At 44.6% G+C, this 11,603-nt stretch overlaps 1 protein-coding gene across 1 annotated transcript; it reads left to right on the forward strand.

Moving 5' to 3' along the window:
* The first annotated feature begins 9,351 nt into the window (after positions 1-9,351).
* LOC134623490 (nuclear factor 7, ovary-like) lies at positions 9,352-10,710 on the forward strand. The gene has a single exon (XM_063468606.1). It carries the CDS (start codon positions 9,352-9,354, stop codon positions 10,708-10,710), a length of 1,359 nt encoding a protein of 452 aa, XP_063324676.1.
* Positions 10,711-11,603: the final 893 nt, after the last annotated feature.

Consider the following 11,603-nt stretch of genomic DNA (forward strand, 5'->3'; position numbering starts at 1 on the left):
ACTGCCCTAAAAGAAGCAGTGATCACCATCACTACCACTGTTCATTTTAAAGCTCTATTTTTAAAACCTTATGATGTAACTACAGCAGCAGCAGTATTTTAATGACTAACCTCATACTGTGGATGGATTATCTTGGTTGTTCTCCTGACTGATGTTTGACTGATATTTTGTTTATATTATGCTAACCATAGCTGTGTAGCTAGCCACCACGTAGCACATTATTATATACCAGCTAGCACAACTTCAGTAACCCTACACACGCCACTGCTGTTTAGTTTTCTGTCTTCATTTATGTTGGAAGCGATATCACAGGTGTATTTTTTAATTTTTGCTGTAGCGGCTAAGCTGTCGGATTTTTGGTTTCACACCCTTCTTCATGGTTAGTGCACATCAAAGCTCAGTTTGTCGTTTCAGCCGACGACACAAAATACCAATATGTTGTGGCCTTGCTGGATCCATTGTTCACCCACCGTGTGATGACCCTCCTCCGGGATCCCACCACCCAAGGGAAATACACCGCTTTCAAGCTGCTGCTGCTGCTGCTGCTGCGCTACTCCCAGTCCGTTGCCAAGCATGTTGAGAATCTCTCTGTCGGGCCTGGGTGATGGTGCCACTCTCAAGCTCATGGGGAGCTGGCTGTCCTTGTTAGGAATGGATGACCGCCGATTCCTCTTTACTCGTCTGACAGCTGCCAGCTCCAGTGTGAGCTGGCCTTGCCAACTCCCGCTGCTGGCTGCGAAAGATTACCACTCACTCGCAGAAGAAGTAAATTGCATTCTCTTGGCTACCAGGGGCTTCGGCATCCAGGCGATAGTGCTCCTACTAGTTCTCCCGTTGGCCTCCGACTCATCGATGGTTCCTGCAGCACAGAGACGTGCTGCCTGTGCAGGGAAATGAGCCTGCCAGCCTTCCGTAGTGGCCAGGACCGCTGGCGAAAACGACAGGCTGGTCCAACAAAGGCCTCTCCAAGTCTCGTATTGTCTTTGCATACCTCCACAATGGTATATTATTCAATGGCATATTTTTTTAAATAGAAAAATGACAAAATATTATAATGGGGGAAATTAAATACAAAATTAAAAGGAGAAAAAAGTTGTATATAAAAAACTAAATAGAGACTAAACAGACAGATTTAATTCATGTTTATTCCAATGACTTGGCTTTTATTCCTTCTTTTTATTCCTGTTGTCTTAGTATTTACATTTTGTGTCTGCAACGTTGGTGTGCAGCACCCACAATTTTGTTGAATATGTTTGAAAAAAATATAACAATAAAGAGCTATTCGATTTTATTCTATTCTTTTTCCCCAGATATCTGCAAACTCATCATTCTTCACTCAGTCCACTTTGGATCTGCACCTTTCCTCCATGAACACCTCCCTTCCTTTATACATGTACTGTATCATCTCTAAACCGAGCTCCTTCATCTATCGTGCAGTGAGCATCATTATCATCTTTCTCATCTTCCCCATCTGCATCCTCATCCTCCAACATGGTCTCCAAGAATGGAGGAAAAGAGGCTCCACCTTCATGGAAATACTGAGTCACTCTGACTGCTTCACCTACAACATCGCCATCATGGACCTGTTTGCTGTCTTAGCGTGTATCTTCAGCTATTGTGGTAGCGTCATGAATAATATAAACATGTTATCCTGGGCGTTCTTTCTTTACTCTGTCTGCTGGTTTGGACTGATTTTCTTTCACATGCTGACTTGTGTGGAGCACTACATGGCTGCTGTTCATCCCATCACTTATCGGAGCTTAAGGAAAGAAAGATGGGTCAGAATCAGGAATATCAGCATAGGCTGTGTTTGGCTGCTTTGCTTTGCACTGCCGGGTTTTACAATGATAGATGATATCATCGTCTCAATTGTGAATTTTTGCTTCTTGACATTGTCTTTAATCATCTCCTCCTTCTGCAGCCTTTCTGTTCTCCGTGTCTTAATTCATTCAGGCCCAAGAGAAGAGAGAAGGAACAGAGATGGGATTGATCAATCAAAGAAGAGAGCATTTTACACCATTGTGACCATACTTGGAATACTGGTGTTGACATTTGCTTGGGATCTGAATTGGTCTGTAGTGTATATTACAGGAGGACTAAATGGATGTATGTTGATGTCATGGGACGCCCTATTTAATCTCCCCAGCAACCTCTTGTTGCCTCTGCTGTTTCTATACAGAAAGAGTAAAATTGTGTGTTGCACGAACAACATTCAATGAATTTAAGAAGAGTGCCTAGGAATATTTTGGGTTCTCTCTTTCTGTAGTTCTTGTGATGAGGAGAGGACATCATTTCAAAATCCGACCCTGGGGGGCAAGCAACACCAGAAAAGCAACTGATGCCTGAACATTGTGGGCCCACTAATTGATTTTCTTTTCTCTGGCTGTGTCTCTGCTCATCTTTGCATTTTCATTTTTTTCATTGGTTTTCCTGCCAGATTAAAACTTCCCAAAATTTCCTCTGTTTCTCTGTGGAATATAATTTTTGTAAGATTTATCCTTCCACTGTATTCCTGTGGGATTGCATTTCCAAGGGGTGTTTGGGTGCTTAGCACTAAATCAGCATTAGCTCAGAGTAGGTTAATTAGATATAATTCACATGAATTGATTATGTTTAAATTATTATTTTAATAAGGAGAGATCATCAGAACAAAAATGGACATGCTTTGTTGATGTACAGAATTTAGAGGTATTTGGCACTTATACTCTGAAGGCCCGTTTCCAAACCCCAGCTGTGATAGGGAGCAGAGCAGGACCCCCTGGAGCCTAGACGCTGGAGGTGGAGATAAAGGTGGTGGCTTGAATGAAGCCCTAGTGAAAAGGAAAAGGCGTCCGGTTGGGTTGCACAAAGGCATCTGCAAGGAAGAAACACAGATATGTGCCGGGAATGCTAAACGGCCTGAAGAAGGCTGGGAGAAAGATGATTGGACTAGACCAGTGATGTCACAAACAGCTTGACAGTGTGGGGAAGTGGAAGTGAAGCCTGCAGATTTAGCCGGCAACATCTGGGAGCAGACAAATGTGAGACCATAGATCTTACTGAACTTACACATAAGCTTCATTGTATTTTTGCTTTGCCTTCTCCTGCTTTGCTCCTGTTTAATTGCTTTAATAAAATATGCTGCATTCAAAATTCTAAATTGTGGACTTTTTTTAACCCTCTGTGAAACATAAAAATCTGAGCACTAGTTTACGTCTTATATGTGACTCTTAAAGGTTACTCCAGCCTTCTAAAAGTAACAAACCCCTATGGCTTGCTTTTCTAAACCACTATATTAAGCCCAGTCATATTCCAAGAACACTGATCTAGAGGGGAGCTGCCGCAGCGGGTGTTTGTGGTAGGATACTGGGTTTGCGAGACTACACAGTGATGGGTTTATATTAGAGTAGACATCCAGAGAATAGAGGCAGTTAGAACTACCGAATCTCCAAACCTAATCGATCCATCTTAGCTCTGCACTGCCTGCTGGGTAATATTCATCACAGACTACACTTTTTAAACCACACGATTCATACTCTAGTCCTCGAAGGCCGTTGTCCTGAAACTTTTACATCTGTCCCTGCTGCAACACACCTGGATAAAATTAGTAGGTAATTAGTTAGTTAGTTAGTTCCTCCTACGCCGGGCGGCGCATCGGGCAGCTAGTGATCTCCATCGATGTCGGTCAGCAGCGACTGCTTCAGCTTCGTCCCAGGCAATGTCGACAGTTCTCAGATCGTCCATGAATGTTCGACGCCATGTGGTCTTTGGTCTGCCTTGCTTTCGCTTGCCAGTGCGTGGACGCCATGTCATGGCAATCTTAGCTGGGCGATGAGGGGGTAGGCGTAAAATATGGCCCGCAAAGTGGAAGCGCCTTTCTGCAACAACATCGGCTAATGCCTGCTCTTTGTAGGACCTCCTTATTTGTTATTTGGTCCCGGTAGGAAATTCTCAGGATTCGCCGCAGGCCACGTTGTTGAAGCACGTTCAGGTGTTGAATAATTGCACTTGTTGAGCGCCAGGTTTCGCAAGCGTAAAGTGCAGTAGGGAAGACGATAGAGTTCAGCAGTCTGATCTTGACCCTAACATTCAGGGAGGTCGAGTTCCAAATAGGTTGGAGTCGTCGCAGGACACCAACTGCCTTCCCTACTCTGGCGTCGACATCCCGATCAGAGACCCCGTCATTCGAGATGATGCTGCCAAGATATGTAAAATTCTCCACCTCTTCAGCACATTGTTGGTTGATCATGACAGGAATGCGGACACGTGCATAGCCAACTCGGAGTACCTTGGTTTTTTTGGCGCTGATTCTTAATCCAACCTTCGTCGCCTCCCTCTGCAGGGCCGCGGTCAACTCTTGGAGGTCTTCCTGAGTCGAGTCCAGCAAGGCGATGTCATCTGCGAAGTCCAAGTCAGTGAGATTACGCGCTTCATGCCAGGGCACACCGATGCCAGCTTGGTCAACTGATCGTTGCATGATGAAGTCAATTACCAACAGGAAGAGGAAAGGGGATAGCACGCATCCTTGTCGGACCCCAGTATTGATCTTGAAGAAATCTGTGCAGCCGTCATCCGTCCGGACGCAGCAACGGGAGTTGGAGTAGAGACAATGAAAGGCATCTACAAACTGCTGAGGGACTCCATAGTGGCGTAGGATAGCCCATAGAGTCGGCCGGTGGACACTGTCAAAAGCCTTCTCGAAGTCAATGAAATTAATAGAAATCTTCCTTTGGTATTCCAATGTTTGTTCAATGATCATGCGGAGGGTGAAGATTTGCTCGACCCACTCCGAAACCCAGCCTGCTCTTCTCGCAATCGTTCGTTCACTGCGTGTCGTACCCGATTCAAAAGAGCGAGGCAAAACACTTTCCCGGGTACCGACAGCAACGTGATGCCCCGCCAGTTGTTACAGTCACCCAAATCACCTTTTTTTGGGAGTTTGATGATGGTGCCTTTTGTCCAATCATCGGGTACATGTGATGTTGACCAGCAGGCGTTTAGGAGTCTTGTAAGGGCGGCTTCAAGGTGGGGTCCGCCATGCTTCAGCATTTCGGCGAGGATTTCGTCCAGGCCTGTGGCCTTTCCACTCTTGAGGAGTCGGATCGCTGTCTTGACTTCAGTGATGCTGATTTGTCCGATATCGACAGGAATAAGGTCCATGGAAGGTGCCAGGTCTTCGGCCTCGAACAATTGGGGTGGCTCAGGTTGGTTCAGAGTATCGCAGAAGTGTTCGACCCATCTTTGGTCTTGTTCAGCTGCAGTAAGGGGGACACGTCCATTTTTGTCTCGGATTGGAACACCGCGGCCACCACGAGCCCCAGTTAGATCTCGTACAATGCGATATAAGGTTCGGGTATCGTTCCGATCGGCTGCTTCTTGGGCTTCGATGCCTTTAGCTTCGATCCATTCACGCTTGTCACGTCGGCAGCTGCGTTTGACCTGTCGGGCAAGGTCTCGGTAGGTGACCATGGCCCTCTCACGCTGGTCTGCAGAAGCATGTGGGTCAGAAGCCACCTGGTCCCGAACTGACTTCGCCAAGCGACGTTGATCTATAAGTTCCCATGAACGGTCGGAGATCCAGCGCTCCTTGAAGCCGCCCCGTCGGCGACCAATCTTCGATTCTGCTGCACCGACCACAGCCTCTTTTAGCTCATCCCAGAGTGTATCTGGGTTTTCGTTGTTATTTCCTTCCGCAGCAAGGAGCTAGAAGCGGTTTCTCAATTCAAGTTGAAATTCTGCCGCCGTATTTGCATCTTTTAGGCGTTGAACGTTAAAAGGACTTGGCCGCTGCAGTCGTGGTTGGAGGCGCTTCAGGTGAAGTTCACATTTGGCAATTAGCAGGTAGTGATCGGAGTCGATGTCGGCTCCACGCCACACTCTAACATCGCTAATGGTGGATGCCCAGCGGGATGATATGCAGATGTAGTCGATCTCGCTTGTATATCCGCCACCGGGGGCCTTCCACGTCGCCTTGTGTATCCGCTTGTGGCCGAAGAAGGTGTTCTTGATGGTCAGCCGGTTTGCCGCACAGAACGTTTTCATTTGTCATTGCTGCGATTCCAAACGGGCCGATAGTCGATTCCAGGCCGTCCCGGTTACTGCTTATTTGCGCGTTGAAATCTCCACCCACGATCAACAAATCATGACGCGGGGAGTTGTCAATGGCATCCTGGAGCATCGCATAGAAACCATCCTTGTCAGTATCGTCAGCCTCTTCTGTTGGAGCGTATACTTGAAGAATTGTGACTTTCACATGCCTAGCTTGGAAGCGGGCCAAGATTAGGCGGTCTGAAATGGGCTTCCAGGCCAGCAATTATGTTTTTGCATGTCGCGAGACGATGAAGCCCACGCCGCGTGCATGGTCTTGGGCATGGCCAGAGTAGAGCACCATCTTTCCATCACTAACCATCTTCCCGCTTCCTGCCCACCGTATTTCTGAGATGCCCAGGATGTCCATCCGGTACGAGTCAAATTCATATAGAAGCTGGGCCAATTTACCTGTTTGGTACAGAGTCCGTACATTCCATATTCCATAACGAGTAGTTTCTTTTGGGTCGAAAATTGGTGGACGCATCGGGCAGTGGACGACCCGAGGGCTTTTCTCCACTGCCGTCATTGAGGGTTGCCGATCATCTTCGCCCTGATTCAGTCGATAATGAGATTCACTTGCTGTTTCCATAGCAGTTGGAGTTTTTACAGAGTGGGGTTGCTAGTCCCACGCCCAACCCTCCTCCTTTCTCATCCGGGCTTGGGACCGGCAATGGCGGAGTTTAGGTAGTAAGTAGGTAATGGTAAATGGTAAATGGCCTGTATTTGTATAGCGCTTTTACTAGCCTAAGGACCCCAAAGCGCTTTACATACCCAGTCATCCACCCATTCACACACACATTCACACACACATTCACACACTGGTGGAGGCAAGCTACAGTTGTAGCCACAGCTGCCCTGGGGCAGACTGACAGAAGCGAGACTGCCATATCGCGCCATCGGCCCTTCTGGCCAACACCAGGTCTTTAGCAAGACTCTATAGAACTTGACTGCATGTTGAGGTGGTAATTCAACTATTTGATTCATGTTAGAGCACCTCAAACGTGAATGAACATGGTGTAATAAAGGTAGATTTAGAAGTACATGTTTTTAATTGCACTTTTATTTAAATTTACGTGAGTAGGTAGGTAGGGTTAGGGGCTCCCACCTCGAACTGCAGTCGCTAATGACCCACAAATTTCAGTTGTGTTGCGGCAAGGACGGATGTTAAAGTTTCAGGACACCACCCCTCTTTTAAAGAGCTCTTTGATGGGACTAAGTCCAGCTTATGAGCTGCCAGCGCTTTTCTTCTGACACCAAGAGAGCTGTGCTGCAGGTTTCTCTGATTTACTCCATCAGCATTTCAGAATGTGGACAAACTTAAGGATACTGTTAAAGCTACACTTGATTTTCTTTAGACATATTAGGGACCAGGTTTCACAAAGAGCTCACCCGAAACCCTGGCTGACTGGGACCCACACCCGTTTTCACACCTTGGCTCATGTGATTAGAGGATCATCAGGGGGTCCTTTTGTCCCTCTTTGGGGGGAAACTCCCACTGGGTTTAAATCTGGGACTCTCCACCATTTGACCTTAGAACTGAAGTAGTTTCTCGCGTGAAACATCTTCGAGGTGAAACATCTTCAAGCAACTTAAAGAAGTCCAGATGCTTTCTTTGCAAGCTGTTTTGACTACGATGACCTGGATGACTGAGAACCTTCACAGACACTCTGTTGAAACGCATCATAGGAAAGAGCTCCTCAGCTTTCCTAAATGGAGGACACCCAGAAAGAAGAGCTGCTGTCCCTTGCCAGGAAGAAGATCCCATGTCTACTTCACAGGAAGCACACATAGTTTAAAGGATGACTTCATGGTGTGGTGCCACAGGATGTTTATGAATGGAGTCCACCAAGGTGGGATATGATCAGCTGTACTCTTCAGGTTGTAAATGAATCCTGGAAGGAGCAGGGGGAGCACCTCTGATGGTTTTTGTTCTGTGCTATGATGCCAGTGTTTGTGACTCCAAAGCAGAATCCAGAGAGAAGAGAACAGATTATAGATTCTATTTACGGGAATCGAGATTTTAATTGTGCTCAAGCTCTATTAAATAGTAAAAAAAACAGGTAAGAAGTGTTAAGAAACAGGGCCGAGGTTCTGCTGACTAAACTATGAAAATAAGAGCATAGTAGCATGATTGGTTAAATATGTTTGAGTGGCTGTACATATACCTGAAATTCCTAACACCTATGTGTGAAATGTTTATTTCAGGAATCCAAAGCACAAATTATGCCTGGTTTCTGTAGTGTTGTTTATTTTTGTTGTGAGTAAAGATAAATATAAATGAGTAACGTAACGGAATACGTTACAGAATACATTTTGGTGCATTTATTCAGTATTCTGTAGTGGAATACATTTTAAAAGTAACCTTCCCAACACTGTTAGTAGGAAAAAAAGTGTTCTTACAGCAGTTTACAACCATTTCATGTTTTTTACTGGTTGTGCAGCAACCCAATTTTAAAAGATGATTCCTTTATTACTGGCACCCAAACAGTTTAACTGGTTTCTACAGGATGTCAGTTTGGAAGATATTCCTTTTCCTGCAGCAGTCTTCCAAATTGCAACACTATTCGAAAGCTTTTCATGTGAGATATTCAAAGGAAGTTTGAAATTTTCCATAGGAAAAAAAACATATAGCTTAACTTAAATTTCAAACATCAGTGTTAAAAAGATTTGCAGCATCATAATTAAATATTTCTCACTAAATAAGCTGAAATGAACTGAGGTTCATCAGGTCTCCTAAAAGCTGAAAGGGAGGCAGAAAAATGAGGAGATTTCAGAGGATTTTTGAAATATAATATATGAGCCAATGACTAGTGTTCTCAGGACTAAACACATGAAATAATCCGTATTTGTTTTCCTGCATTATGATCTGCTGATGAGTCTGCTAAACAACCAGAAAAACGTCCCTTTTGAATGTGAAGTTTCTGCAGCACCACTGAATGAGACTTTCTTTTCTAAGATTCATGTTGGGACATGTGCAGGTGAAATATCTGAACTCAGGAATGAGAAACACTCTTATTTATGAGTGAAGCAACAGCCAAGCTCCGCCCTTCACATGACTTACCTGAGAAAAACTAGGCAAAAGGATGTTATTCATACGTAGTAAAGAGACGACGCAGAAACTATCAGACCGAGTTCAGATCAAACTAGAAGTTTCATCTGAGCTACAGGAGAGAAAACTGGAAAACTCCCACACTGCTGCTTAAAGCTGCTGACGCTCCACACACTGAATGTGAGTTTGAGAAAAACTCCTGTCTGCTGTTTTCAGCTTCACTCACAGACTCAATGGCTTCCAGATCAGAGGACGATCTCTGCTGTCCGGTGTGTCAGGAGGTCTTCAGAGATCCGGTTATTCTGTCATGTAGCCACAGCTTCTGTAAAGACTGTCTGAAGAGATGGTGGAGAAAGAGAACAACACATGAGTGTCCAGTTTGTCAGAGAAGATCTTCAGGGAATGAACCATTTGTAAACCTGGCTTTAAAGAACCTGTGTGAGTCGTTCTTAGAAGACGGAGATCAGACAGCTTCAGAGGCTCTCTGCAGTCTGCACTCTGAGAAACTCAAACTCTTCTGTCTGGATCATCAGCAGCCAGTGTGTCTCATCTGCAGAGACTCAGAAAAACACACCAACCACAGATTCAGACCCATCGATGAAGCTGCACAACAACACAAGAAGGAACTTCAGGAAACTCTGGAGTCCTTAAATAAGAAGTTGAAGGTTTGTGAAGAAGTTCAAGTGAAGTTTGATCAAACAGCAGAACACATTAAGGTCCAGGCCCGACACACAGAGACTCGAATTAAGGAGCAGTTTAAGAAGTTTTGCCAGTTTCTAGCAGAGGAAGAGGAGGACAGGCTGGCTGCAGTGAGGGAGGAAGAGGAGCAGAAGAGTGGGATGATGAAGGAGAACATGGAGGCTCTGAGCAGACACATAGCTGCTCTTTCAGACACAGTCAGAGCCACAGAGGAGGAGCTGAGAGCTGAAGATGTCTCATTCCTGAACAACTACAAGGCTGCAGCGGAAAGAGTCCAGTGCTGCCCCCTGCTGGATGATCCACAGCTGCCCTCAGGAGCTCTGATAGACCAGGCCAAACACCTGGGCAACCTGACCTTCAACATCTGGAACAACATGAAGGACATGGTCTCCTACACTCCTATCATTCTGGACCCAAACACTGCTCATCCAGAACTCATCCTCTCTGAAGATCTGACCAGTGTGAGACGAGGAGATGAACAACAGCTTCCTGATAATCCAGAGAGGTTTGATCGGTTCTACTCTGTCCTGGGCTCTGAAGGCTTTGACTCTGGGACTCACAGCTGGGATGTTGAGGTTGGATACAGTACATGGTGGAACCTGGGTGTGTTTGCAGAGTCTGTGCTGAGGAAGGGAGAGAGATTGTCTGGATTATGGAGATTAAGGTTCTATGAAGGAAAATATTACGCGTGGTCACCATCAGCTTCAAACACTGCTCTCTCAGTACAGAAGAAGTTTCAGAGGATCAGAGTGAATCTGAACTGTAACAGAGGAAAGCTGACGTTCTCTGATCCTGATACTAACACACACATACACACTTTCACACACACTTTCACTGACAGGATGTTTCCATTCATTAACACTGTGGCTGGTAAATTGAAGGTTCTGCTGTAGAAGGTGTCATTGTCAGTGTAAATTAATTCATTATAATTATATTTCTAATGTTGTTAAAAGCCAGTTAAACTGCAGCTGTCCTCCTGCTGCCTTATTGTTCCAAAGATCTTTATTACTCAGATTATTCTCACTCTTTCTTTGTTTCTGCTGTCCACTTTTTCACCTGGAAGATCATTTCACTGTTTCTTATTGAATGACCCCCAAACTCTCAAGTTTTTAATCTGTGATGATGTCAGAAGTTAGAAAGCTATCTGACCAACCAGCAGCACACTGTTTATTTTATTGGCAGGTTTTGTGTATGGGCAATGTGAATACAAAATTACATTTCTAACCTTGATGATGAAACAAAAGTATAAGAAGAGATAGGATATGTAGAAATGTATTAAATAAAATTACACTGGAGAAGAAATAATGTTTCTAGAATGATGCATTATGATATGTAAACTGTGTCCAATATAAACTTTGATTATTGTTTCTCTGTAATTAATATTTCTGAATACTGGATTGCCATAATCACATGATTAACTCTGTCTTTTCTTTGTTTTATCTTTGGAATGAATGATTTAAAAAATAATAATAAAAACAAACATTGACAATCAAAAAACAATTTATGATGAAAAGATCCTTTTTCTGAAAAATCAAGCCGCTGTACTGAGAAAAACTAACAAGGCTAAACAAATTTATCTGACGTTTGTCTCCATGGATGATCACAGGACCATCAGAACAAAATGAACATGTGTGAAGAACCCAAGAAATACTTCTCCCTTTCAGCGTGACAGGAAAACAGGAACAATTACACAGATTTCAGACCAACTGTGACCTCAAGATGGCATCAGCTGATCTGAGATGCACAGAACACTGCTGCTCTGAGAAGTCATCAGAGATTGCCTTGT

The sequence above is a fragment of the Pelmatolapia mariae genome, linkage group LG3_W (assembly GCF_036321145.2).
Source record: "Pelmatolapia mariae isolate MD_Pm_ZW linkage group LG3_W, Pm_UMD_F_2, whole genome shotgun sequence".
Taxonomy (NCBI): domain Eukaryota; kingdom Metazoa; phylum Chordata; class Actinopteri; order Cichliformes; family Cichlidae; genus Pelmatolapia; species Pelmatolapia mariae.